Source organism: Tenebrio molitor, chromosome 5, assembly GCF_963966145.1.
Source record: "Tenebrio molitor chromosome 5, icTenMoli1.1, whole genome shotgun sequence".
In the NCBI taxonomy this organism is placed as follows: Eukaryota; Metazoa; Arthropoda; class Insecta; order Coleoptera; family Tenebrionidae; genus Tenebrio; species Tenebrio molitor.
Genome location: NC_091050.1, coordinates 24,226,923 through 24,240,507, shown reverse-complemented (window position 1 = coordinate 24,240,507; position 13,585 = coordinate 24,226,923). Strand labels below are relative to the sequence as shown.

Below are 13,585 nucleotides of genomic sequence, written 5' to 3'. Positions count from 1 at the left end.
TTTACTGTTGTGGATTAATGATCCTAATAATTATTTCTATAGGGGTTCCTTAAAAGTTGCCCATAAATTCAAGTTCTTTCTAGGTTTGTTGTTGATTTTTTCGTTTTATATTTTAGACATGCACAATTAACAGTTTCCTAAATAATAACTTCTGGACACTCGAAAACTCCAAGCAAAACACTGCGCACTTCCCTAAATGTTAAAAGTGCTCCTTGGCTTCCCTCCAAATCCAGTTGAAAACTTTATACACTTTGGAATCCAATAAAAGCTAAGCTGAATATTAAACCGCTAATAGTCTGCTTATATTATACCGCGTAATTTTAAAACCATTCATACTTTAACATTTTACTGTTTATTACAGTTGAAAAATAAAACTCTGCATGCATCTAGTTGCAGCTAATATAAATCTGAATTGTTTCTGTCATAGGAAAACTAAAAACGGGAGATGAAAACAGGAGTGCAATATACGGTCCTTGTTCTAAATAAAATCTGGAAACTAGATTTTGGAAGTAGGTTTGCTTCGCTAGTTCACTACATTTCGCAAGAATAGATTTCTTTTGGTGGGAAAACACAAAGCTGGAGAAGTGAGCATTTGTAAAGGATCACTCTTAAATCGGTTTTTCCTTTTCTAAAGAAACCAAGTCCTCTCACCTTTCCCCCGATTTATCAACTTAAAAAAGCAATTTATTGTTTTTCATGATTCCATGTAAGTTGACCCCTTGAGATTTCTAGAGTTCAGAGCGATCGATGTTAACGAATTATGTGGAACTGTCGATTCTCAATCGCTTTGTCATGTGTTTTATTTTTGATAAGAAAGAGAACCTCGCAATTCTTGGAAGAAGTCAATCGATTTTGTACAGAATAAAAAACACATTTTTTTAATATTCAAGTATCGCACTTAAAAATGTATTTGCGTTGTGAATTTCGGTTTGATCACTTTAAAGAATTAACCCACTGCTCGATAATCTAATCAATTATTAATTTAAGTACAAGATACTAACGTTTTTTTCGAGTTAATAAATATTTAATCCCATTCATTTTTAATCTGGTATCAAGAAAGCATTTTAAGCGAGGACGCAAAAAACAGGTGACAATGGTGAATAAAAAAATGTTTTCAAAGGTTGGTGGCAAAATCGATGCCGTTAATGAGGATCTCTTCGTTCTAGAATGGTCTGATTAGTTGGTGAAAGTTCCCAAATGGAAGTCGATAAGTTAATCTGTCACTTGCAGATTTGCTGAATCGAAAGATGCCACAAAAAACTGTGCAAAAGAAATTGGATATTCTCATTATTATACGCAAGATTTCACGCAACAACAGTCACGGAAAATACAGAAGTTGATTTGCTTTAAAAATTATTGTCGTTTATGTTTTTTACACATTTTCGCTTTTCATAAAGAATTTTCAGCTTGAATAATGTCTGCTATTCTCTTGGTAAGAGGTAATCAAATTTATGTCCATGTGGTTGTGAGGAAACATTTTTGAACTGTATCGTCTCCTGTTTACACATATTGCAATTGTGCAACAATTTTTGCCGCTGATAATAATATCTAAAAATAATAAAACAACAATACACAGGTATCTATTTATATCGTAGAAATGCACTACGTATATCGATTGTTTTATAAACTGAAAATATTTGTGAAGGAAATCACTTTAAACGTGTTTAGCAAATACATAATAATCAACGTTTTTAAAACACTGACAATGAAGAAATGTTCGATTGCTGTACTATTCGTTGGCATTTAAAAATGAAATCAAATTAAAATGAATAAAAACAATAGGTAGAGAACGTGTAATGAACACTTAAGTAACTGAAATACCTATTTATGCACCAAGGGCGTTACAACGATGATTACGCCCGGAGAACGATGAATCCAGCTCGAGGGCTTTAGCACGCCGTGGTGCATACAAGATTTTATTTTTCACTATACGTGTGGCATCTTTGCAATTGAAGCATTGGGTGGAAAAACAGCGTTATCCAGAAAACATCATTCCGAGATAAATCAATTTGAAATAATTTGAATGCTGTAAATGACAAAATTATATGAGTTATGGTGCTGTGGCTTGTGAGGATTATTATTTCACTGAGTTGCTATTGTTTTCCTTCAAGAAAAAAAGTAATACTATAAAACAGATTTTTCTACAGCCCATTTAAAAAAATAATGAGAACGCTGTTTTTCCACTAAATTTAAAATCATTCAAGAAAATGCGATAAAGAAGGTGATTTTACATAACCGAACCATCGATGTCAACAAAAAAATATTTTTAGATTATTGTTCTACGAATTACATATTCGAAAAATACTTTAGAAAAATATATTCAGAACAATTTGACGACCACGTATACCATCACTATTAAACGACAATTTTCAGTGTTTTCAAGGAAAAACAGCGTTATACAGGTTGGGCTGTATTACGAGAACGTTTTTGAAGTTGTCTTTCATTAAAGTTGCGATTAAGGTATAGAACGATATAACTTTATGCAATTATAACCTGTGGAAAATTCATGAACATGTTCACCGCTGAGACGGCCCATTGTTATTTTTTCAGTTACAACTTCTTAACCTTGCGTTAGATAAAATTGCGATTTTTACTACGGTATCCTAGATACCTTAACAATCGTTTTTACCAATAATACAAAAAACAGCGTTAATAGCTTAACGCTGTTTTTCCACCCAATGCTTCAATTATGAATTGATGAAGGCGTTATGAATTCATTACGCCCGCTTATTCTTATTACCCCCTGTTGTTATTTCCCGGTTGTTATGGACATGTTTACGTATTTCGTATCCTAGGAGTTATCATGCAATTATACTAAAGTGAAAAATAAAGAATTATTAAGTCAATGCAAATTTATAAATATCTTCCTTCAACTGATTTTGGTTTTCTTCAATTTTATCTTCATCATATCATTGCTTCATTCCAATATCAAAAGTTCATATTTGGGCATGCTTTAGAACATTTGGAAACTGTTTACTTTGCAAGAAAAGTTCTTTGTGCTCAAACTACAATATTTCCACAATAATGTTTCTTGCTACTTAAAATGAAGTTTGCAAACTTCCGTAGTGATAAAATGAAAACTCTCTAATCAATGGATGTGAGATATCTTTTCCGAATAAGAGTATTTAAATTTTCCTCAAAGTTGGCGTTGAGAAGTCGATTGTGAACGCATCACGGATCAGCTGTTTAAATCTAACCTCACTTTTTGCATTGTTTGTGTTTCTATTCTGCACATTAACGGTTTTGCCACTCTATCACAACAAATTTCATGGATCTGGTGTAAACACTTTACCTTAGGTTTTCTTTAGAGATGCAGAATGCCAATATTTGCACTTTACACAACATTTGTTGTTTTTGAAAATATTCCATTTACAATTATTTCGACTCTTGATACAACTAAAGTTGCAAAACAATCTTCTAGTACAACACACAAGTATGAGGCTTTTTCCCAGTGTTTGTAAAGTTTTGAAGATAGCATTTTTTCCACATCATGATATGAAGAGCTGTTATGACAACTCTCTTTCCTCTTTCATTCTATACTATAATTAAATTCAGGTAATTTTTAAAACCACTGTACAGGTAAACAATATGAAGACAAAATTATACAAGACGCATGTTATTATATATGTTATTATGAAAGTGTTTCCCATTCTTTAAACATTGGGGATAGATTTAATGTTGTAACAGCATTTATGGCAATAGTAGGTATTATTTTCAAACACGATACCATTCGTAAAAGAAAAGTATGTTTAATTATCTTTCACTATTAAAAGCTATTTATTATACAATTATATAAGGTAAATAAGTCACGAAAGAAATGTTTAGCCATGAGAACTTGCTCGAGTGGGCTAATTTTTCTTGAGTGACTTATCTGCTGTTAAGGCACGAGTGTAATACATAGTTTTATCCAACACCGAAAGATGTTGAAGAAGGCACATCGAGTTTGCTACCGAAGAAATCCAAAGATGCTTATTACAAGGAATTAAATGACTTCAATAACTGGAAACAAGAAAATGATGTTTCTGGGGTAAGCGAAGAGGTGCTGCTGTTGGGTTACTTCTTTAACGCCCAAAAATGAATTGTTCTAATTTTAATTTTATGTATGTACAGTCACGGCCACGGAATTTCGTCAGTCGTTGTCATTCAACTGACATTAGCTGTAAAACAAGTTTTATATATCTCTAACCCTACATTGGAATTTTTGACATGGATGTCAATTTGTCAATCAAAAACGTTACTGGTGGCATTTTGATTTTTATTGTGCGTGACAGAATTTCTGTCACAAAAATTTTAAATGGCAGTCATAATGACAATAAAGCTTAGGCTACATAAGTTTTTTTGAATCCGTGGCCGTAACTGTACCTATTACATTTTTTGATGTTCAGTAAACTGTTCAATTCTCTCTCAACTGTTTAATTTTATCAAAACAGTAATTATGGGTTTATAAGTCCACTGGTGTTTTATAGATCTCATAATATGCATTATTATGACTTCATAATAAACAGGTGTTGGATAAATATGTTTATGAAATAATTTTTATAATTCTCTGATCATTCAAGGAACTTCGTTGCCTTGTGTAAAACTATAGAAACGTTTTCTTTCCTTGTAAGTATTCTTGAACATATTCCAACCAAATTTTTTGGATCTATGGCATTAATGACTCTTGAAAGTTCCTTAGCAGTGAAATGGTCAAACTGGTAATAAACTAACTAATTTTCAAAACTGTTGCGGCAATAATATTTCTCATCACTTTAAGCCCACCTCACAATACTATATTAGTTTTATGTTTGCTTTGTTATTCCTTATTGTGTACTTGATTTCAAATGTTGTTGCAGATTTAATTAGCTTCCTACATCTTATTCAAGTCGAAATTACATTTTATGAAAATTCCTTTTACGGTTAATTATTATGTCAAATGGGAAAATTGCCAGATACCATTTAAGGTAATAAAAGAGATGAAAAAGTAAGAATCAATTTTACAACACATTATTCATTATAAAACCGCAACCGTGTGAAGTAAGAATGAATAATTCTTCAAAATAGGAATTACAAAATAATAAATTTGCTTTGCTAAAATGGAATTGAAAGTTCGATGAACCCGTTTCATAAAATTTAATGCTAAACTAGTCCAAATTAATATGATAATTTTGTCCAAATAAAAAACCCTAAAAATGTAGTTATTCCCACGTTTTGTTCGTCAGCTCACTTTTTATGCATCAGAGGAAAATTTATTAACACAGTTTTCGAGACGCCAACATGTTTTCCTGCATTTAGCAGTTTTCCAAAAATATTTATGTTGATTCGAGGCTAACTATGCGACACTTTCGTATTCTGCCTTAAGTAGGTAGGGTGTGGGGAAACAATTAATAACAGCAATTTACCCGTTGGTGTCATAGGAAAGCCATTGTTTTCCCTGTTATTATTCGTCGTCCCTTGATTCTCCACACCTCTGGAATTGTTATTGATGGCAGGGAATGAATCCACCATCGGTGAGCTGGGTGTCAGATTTGTTTTGCTTTGGTTCAGGTTGAGTCTTGACGACGATTTGCTGCTCTCCAACAAGGGCAACTGAAAAGAACAACATCCGATAAAATACAGAATCGATCTGTATCCGGAGCGGTAGTTAATAACCGTGAACATGCCATCCGGAATATTTAATGAATTTCTACGAAAAGTGGAGAATTTTATGAACGTGCGTTTTTACTGCTGAAATTCAATAGCGCAAAAGTGGGTCGCAACGCGTCATCTCTTCAGCCGAAATTGTCCCAACTGTGTATATTGTCATTATGTCAATGTTTATAATTAATGCAGGTTGCCTATTTATAGAACCGATTTTGGCTAAAATAGACATGCAAGGCCTGAAAGCTTTTACACGAACTTCCAACTTCCAGACACCAGTGGGAAGTTTGAGAGCAGTAAAAGTCACCTTTGACATTTAAATCGTCGCGAATTCCTACTAGATGCTGAATGATACCTACTTCAGAAGGAATAAGCGTAGTTTTGGATGTGGAATGGCCATTTTTGGAGGAGGGCTTCAAGTGCTTGCCGGAAGCCGTCGTCTGTGGTTTGGACCCATACTTTGTCGGTAATACTTCCTTATGGTGGTGAGCTGCTGCTGGACTCTGAAAGAAACACGTCATTAATCATTTCTCGAAGCGGAAACTCTTAACAGGAATTAATTTGTTTTTTAGACGGAAAATGGCAGCGCAAGCTGTCAGCTCTTATTCGGTGAAGCATTAGCAACAGAAATATTAAAAAGCGTACAAATATGCCAGCGATTATGAATTGATACTGCTGGGAGATATCCTTGATGATTCACTGAACGAGTTGATGGGTTCGCTTTTTGTGAGATATCGTACAATCGATTGAAGTGGACTAAAAACGTCCCTTTATCATTAAACTACTTCCTAAATTTTTCAAATTTTGTTGAATATGAAATAGTTATTTGTGTGTCAAGGCCAAAAAGTGCATCTGTTTTGTCCGAGTCTGAGTTTTCTGGCCGAGGCGTACCCGAGGCTTGAAACCAGGCGAGGACATTAAATTTTTTAGGCGACCGCACGAACTACAAAGGAAAAGACATCATTGGAAAAATTACAAATTTATTTTGTATCTACCTTTTTCAAATATGTAGATACATTTATTAGTAGATCAATACATATTAACAATTTTTTATAGTATTTTTTTATCAGCTTGCCAACAAAACTTAAAAATTTACTATTTGCAATACAATAATTACTTATTTACACAATTTATCGTGACAGGACAATTATCGGTTTTGTCGGTCTCGTTGTTAACTTACTAAACAAACCAACAGATGGCGCCACGGTCAGCGCCGAAAAAATACGTCCGAAAAAGAGTTACTTTTCGTCCGCTTGTGACTACGTAAAATTATCGTTTCCATTAAAGGTGCCTAAAAAATACGTTGCGTGCCTTTATATGTATCTGAAAAATTCTTTGCAGATCTTCTGTGTTCGAAAGCAGAGACTATATCACTAATGGAGAGCTAGAATACTGAAAGACAGCGTGTCTTTTGTGCAGCTTTTCAAAGAACCTTCAGTTGCACACTTCATTACAATGAGGTAATAAATTGGAAGCTCGTTTAAAAATATTTTGACGTGACGTCCCGTTCCATCCAGGTTAAAGGACAATTGATCGGAGCGGATTTATTAATATCACATTGATCCAAAACGGTGTGCACAAAATCAAGTGTGAAAATGCTAATCCATCACGGGAGTTATTTTTAGTGAGCAACCTGGCGATTTTTCACACCTTGCTTTCTATTTTCGTCGGCGTGGGCGTGAGTGTTCAAAAGCCACGCTATATACAACAGCAAATTAAGTTAATACCTGGATGACATTTGAGTTATTCCGCTTTTAGACGGATCTTTCACCCTGCGTCGGTCGCCTACCTCTTCCGCCGAGGATTTCTTATGAAATCAGGAATTTACAAACAACTTCGGATGATAGGTTGGGGCAGTTCATGCTATTATTATGCGGCGAGTTTTTATTGTCGAATGCAGTTGCATGTGCATCAAAATTAATATTTCATGACGGCAGGCAAGCGTGCGTCTCACAGACCGCATGCAACTTTTTAATAGATTTATGGAAATGTCCCTTTGATGGATTAGAAGATGAACGTCAGCATGTTAAAGCGCCTCATTTATTTTGTAATGTTGTGGAAGAGGATGCCGTGGCGGGACCAGCAGGATCGGCAAGCTCCCAATTTACATAAAATGGAGAAATAAAACTGCGATCAGACCTGACGAGTTTTATCGCATTGTGTAAAATGCAAGATTTTAATCCGGACGTTGTTAATTAAGCGTGTTGCTTTAAACAAGCACTTTATATTCACTCTGAAATGTGCATTTAAGGATTTGGTCAATTTCGGTAGGACACAGTCCAACGTTTCAATAACAACCTTTAGATTTAGTGGGTAATAATTTTGAAATTACCACAACTCGAAGAACTGCAACGCTAATTAAAAAATGTTAAACCCAACAAAGATTTAATAAAATTTTATTTATAGATATTAAGATTTAAATTTAACGTGGCTCGTTAATCTTTGTTGTATATTAAATTCTTTCCCGGCTTTAATTTTAAAGTTATTCTCCAACCATGTAGCATATTTTACAGTTTAAAAACTAATTAAAAATATTACCTACTAAAAAGGATGTCCCACTTCCGAGAGATTATTAATTTATGTGTTTGTCGTGGTTTCGATAAAAAACGAATTGACACAGAATAGTAAATGACTATGATGATCTAACTAAATTTAGACAAAATATCTCAATGGACATCTAATATGTATTTGAAATTGTAAACAGAGAATTATTAACGTTTGTATTTTAAATTGGATTTTAAGCAATTTATGTTTATTGTAAATAATTAAATATTAATTATCAATTTAATTAGTATTAATGACGGTAATTAAATGTCCCACATTATACAATAATATTCATGGCTAAATTGTATAACCTCTAATTTAACTTATGGAATTATGTGGACAGGAATTTAAATAAAAAAAGCAATCCCGGCAATTTATTAGAAAATTAGGTTTTCTTTTTTAAACTGCTGAAATAATTATTGTGCTCATAATAAAAATTATCTTTTTTTCAAATTTACTTCGTCCATCTTATAGTATATTATGTTATGAGGAGCAAAAATGAAGTTTTATGTGGTGCGGCCGAACGCAGTGAGGCAGACAAATCAGCCAAAGCACATAAAACCATTTTTGCTCCGAATAACATATACATACTATTTTTTCCTCAAACCTTCATAACAAATTATTTAAGACATGTTAAGTAACTAGGTAGGAATTTCAAATGATTTAGCTAGTTTACTTTACAGCCGCTCATCAGCGGAGATAATAACTTCACGGACGCTGGTTAGCTCGTTAGATGCCATGACAATGAAGTGACACTTTAGCATTATCAATGCAGCAGTGCAATGTCTTATTTTACGGACGTTTGAAGAAAAATAATTTTATGTGCAGTTTTTCAGGTTGTTACCTGGCCATGTTCAAAAAATTTATACAAACACATAACTTATAGAACGGTAGAATTTCTATACAATCAGAACAGGCGTTGCAAATTATCGATCACGCCGTAGCGGAATCATATGCAAATAAGCGTTCAATGCATGGGCCTAGACAATTTGTGGTCTCAAACGTCACTTTATAATAAATCACATCTCATCAATTTTAGCAGTTGGAATTATAATTGTGCATTTTATTATTATTATCTGATAATGGAGAAAATTTATAAAATAAACAAGAGCTACATTTTACATTCGTAAAAATGGGTAATTTATCAGCTTTATTGTCAAACACGACGCCACTGGTAAGCAGACTTTTCGGTGAAATGTCAAAGAAACGTCAATTTCGGTAAAGTTTACGGTCGTTTCTTGTAATTGGAAGCAACAATTATCCCAGAGTAAGTGGTAAAATGGGTTTTATGATTGAAGATAAAGCATTAATTATTATTAACAATTAATTAATTAATAATAGATTCTTAGAGAGGTGTAAGCAACCAATAAAACGATTGTATACATATGTGTACGATTAAGCTAAGACAGACGTTTCGATAAAATAAAAGTTAATTACACGTTTTCCTTTCTTTTTTAATTAATTTTAATTTCATAAACACCCTCATGTCATCCATACGTATTTTTTTTAATTCATCTGCTTTTATAGCACATTATTCTGAAGCGTATCAGAAACGGTGGCCTAGATTTTTGTAGCACATTTGTTTGAAATTCAAAACTAATTGATGCAAAATAAAACAATAAATACCTAATCGTAGAAGAATGTGGAAAATGCATTCGAAGAAAACATCCTCATAAATTTATGCCAAAATAAATCAATATTCACAAGATATCCCTTACATAAAAAGGAGTGTCACAGATTCTTTCCCCAAGTTTCAAACATTATACATATATCATCTAAAAACTGACATCTAATGCGAGCAGATTACTACTTTCAGTATTAAATAACTGTGAAGTAATTAGTTTTGCCGGTCATCATCAGAATTTACGACTTGCTACGGACTACCCTGCGTCCTGGGGGTTAACTGAGATGTTTTTTATAAGCTCCTCGTGTCTCCAAATTTACGAGAGTTTGAAACTAAAGGTATATTTAACGAATATAAGTTTAAGCAATTAATGTCTGGCATAAAGGTAAATTTATTTTTCCTCCAGTTAAGCGACGCCTAAACAGAACAAATTTTTGAGAAAGTGGTAATTTGTTTTATTGCTGATAATACACCGCCAACATTCCTAATTGACAAAGGGAAGATTAAATTAATGACAGAAAAATTCCAAAATTATAAAACGCGTTATCAACAATAACAAAAATGTTGTCTTTGGTATGTATCTGTTGAAAATCCGCTCCTGTTATAAATATGGATGAATGATTAAAGCGATTTGATCCAAAGCGTGAAATTTTCAGATGATCCTTTTAAACCGCTGTCTTTTCAAGCTCCACCCGTAATTTTTATACGATTTTCTAATGTAAATGATGGCCGAGTCCGTGTTTTATTAAACGTGATGTCGCATGATTTAATAATAAACGCATAATGTGATGCGTGTCAGTTAGAGCCGATAAATCTTTTAGGTAACGCTCACAAGCAACGATAATGATTGTTATCAAAAATACCACACGTCGGTATCAATTATGGCGCCATATTTAATAATGATAAAACGTTCATTTATTACGTTTAATTGCTGCACATAAATTATCAAACGAAAGTGTTTTTGTTTTACAATCAAACGAGATTTTCACTGTTAGGAGTCCAGACGAGCACACTTTCAATTAACGCAGTTTCTCTCCTGTTCAAAAGTCAGATACCTAGATTTTATTCATCAGGTGCGCATTGCCAGCATGCATTCTCCATTGGAAATTGTGACATTTGCAAAATGTCACGCTTTGCCTCTGAAACTATTTCACTTGATGGTATCTCTACGTGATGGGGGAAAGTTTTATTCCAGCTCCTAGACCCGTATCACTGCCAAGCGACGATTTTTTAAAAAGCTTCTAAACACAATTTCTTCTTAAGCTCCAGATAGAGTTCACGGAACACGGTGCAAAAATGTATCCAGGTCAAGTACTTAGATTACTGGTACGAAGCTATTGTTGAAAGTCTCGAAGTTAATAACGAAGAAACTCAACCGAGTAGGTATGCCGTTCGATGTCTACAAATCAGGATGGTCGTATGTCATTGTTAGAATGTCCGATCCGTTATATAATAATGGTTGTGCTTCCAGTAATTAATTTCCAGGTAGCCAGTTCGGGATCAGTAGGTAGCAAAATACTAATCTAGATGTAAAAGTTGTTGAAACGTTTAAGAGTTTACTGTTATTTTTTAATGAGCAAATCTAATGTAAGAATCAAGCTACCATGTGAACTATTACTCTATATTTTTCTAGTAGAACACATTTGCAATATTTTCATGTTTTTGTTTATAAAAATTTTGTCCCTTGCATTGCAATTTGGTGGTTTAAAAGCACAATTTTCCGTTTTAGTACAAAATTGAAATATGGAAGTTGGTGGCAGTGGCGATAAACGTCAAGTCAATCACAGCTGTTAATGGCAGTCATTATTAAAGTGAGTTGTTTTAATGGAGATCCACTTTTAATTCCACTTCGGATAATAGGTTCATTCAACCTCGTTTTTTACAAAACTGCAAGTCCCAATACTCTAAACTACCCCGAATTAATTAATTATGGCGAAATAAATTGTGTTGTTGTTTCATGCAGATGGAGTCGGGATCACGCAGAGATCGATCCTAGGCCCAACCCTTCGTCCTTTACATAAGAGCAGACAGTTTTTATGTGATAAACAAGCGATGTAGGTGGTATGCATAAGTATGATCTGCAAATTTACTACACATTTTTTCTTCTTCGCCACATGTATAAACAGACGCAGAACTGAATAATGCATTGAAACGAACAGCGAACAATTGCTTGTAAATCCTATTAAGAATTAAACTATTATGTTTAGTGAATTAGTAGTTTAGATTTGATGTAGCAGTGATAATAGAATTTTAAAGCAGAGGTCAAAGGTCTCTGAATGGCAAATCTAAAGTAAACAAATGAAATAATTCAGGTGTAAATTTTTAAGTTTTACGATTACTTGGTGTGTAACGATTTGTTAATCAGTTAGTCTGTTGGTTTTCCTTCAACGACTACAAAGAAAATGCTGACAAGAGCAAGGGTAATAATTGCAAAATGAATTTTTTGTGAGTCTGCAAATGACCCCAAGTTTAACTCATAACGAATTCATTAGCAGATATCAGCTAAATGTATCTTGCAATAAAAATTTCCTGAAGCAGGAAATTTGTACAGGGAAACGTAAAATACAAGTTTTGTAAGCAAGTAAAAAATTATAATACCATTTAAATTATGTAACAACAAAACCTCCCAAGAGTATTCGGTAAATTACCTGAAACGTGTAGGTCTGCAATTTATTTTATTTATTACATAAATTAGACGGAAAGCTCCAAGATATCTAATAAATAATTAAATGCAAACAGTGAATGATAATTCTCGCCCACACCAGCTTCAGATATCTATTTGTATTAAAATTTATTTATAACGAAGCTATTGTTGTATTTGTGTTTAACCAAATTCGGGGATCAGTTTCTGTCATTAAGACTCTAAAATCATCTTTATGGTGGTCATAGATTTCGGGTTTCGTAATAAGTAAAGCTTCTTTACTAGCATGTAGGTGACGATATGGCAACTGTCCTGCAATAAAAATGCGCGACAAAGGTCAGGAGAGCGATTTGAATTTAACAAACTGAACAATAAAGAATATACAAAAGAAAACATCGATCTGTCCAGAGTCAAGGTTTTGCTTGAGTGGTATGAAACCTCAACAGTACTGACATTGAAGAGGAAAAAAATGTTTACGTTTGCAGGATTTTGTAAAAAAATTTTAGGTCACATAATTTGATTTTGTGTAAATATTATGCCTACCAAAAAATGTGACAGTTAGGAATATGACGCAGAAGCTACTTTATGTTATCAACAATTTTTTTTTATGCAGAAATATTTTTATTTTGTTAAAAACTATTCTTAATTAACGTGGAAGAGATATGTTTTGTCATGTTGGTCTGGCTTACAAGGAAAAAGCATTCTGCAAAAAGTAGCCCTGACAAGAGCTATTGTGTAATATAAATATGTGTCTTCTTAAAAAGACCATTTATTCTTACGTCTAATTAAAATACGACTACTTTTAACATTTTCAACATTGTGCAGAACATTATAACTCGAGCATAATTTATTCAATATTTGCAGAGTGAAGTCGGTAGTAATAAAATCTTGAAATAATTACTACTCATATTAAAAATGCCAGATTATTCAAACATTAGAACTACTTAAACAACACGGTAGTTACACATCTATTTGACCAACATACTTGAATTCTTGTTAGTAGGAAACGTGTAGGTGATGGAAGGTTAGCTTATGATAATTTACTACACTAAATAGCAGTACGAAGCTTTTTTAGTCTCAAATAAGCCAATTCAAGAGAAAAACTAATAATTTAAACTATGCCGTTGGCTGACGCCTTGTATAATTTATTCTGGAAA

At 33.3% G+C, this 13,585-nt stretch overlaps 1 protein-coding gene across 3 annotated transcripts in view; it reads right to left on the bottom strand.

Moving 5' to 3' along the window:
* Positions 1–13,585, bottom strand: part of Dyrk2 (Dual-specificity tyrosine phosphorylation-regulated kinase 2) — a 59,735-nt gene that overhangs the window by 19,441 nt on the left and 26,709 nt on the right. For all 3 annotated transcript variants that reach the window (XM_069048664.1, XM_069048663.1, XM_069048662.1), the window contains exons 2-3: positions 5,979–6,122; positions 5,382–5,568 (exon numbers count right to left, since the gene is read on the bottom strand). In XM_069048664.1, the coding sequence (XP_068904765.1) occupies positions 5,382–5,568; positions 5,979–6,122 (331 nt within the window). The remainder of the gene's footprint in view (positions 1–5,381; positions 5,569–5,978; positions 6,123–13,585) is intronic.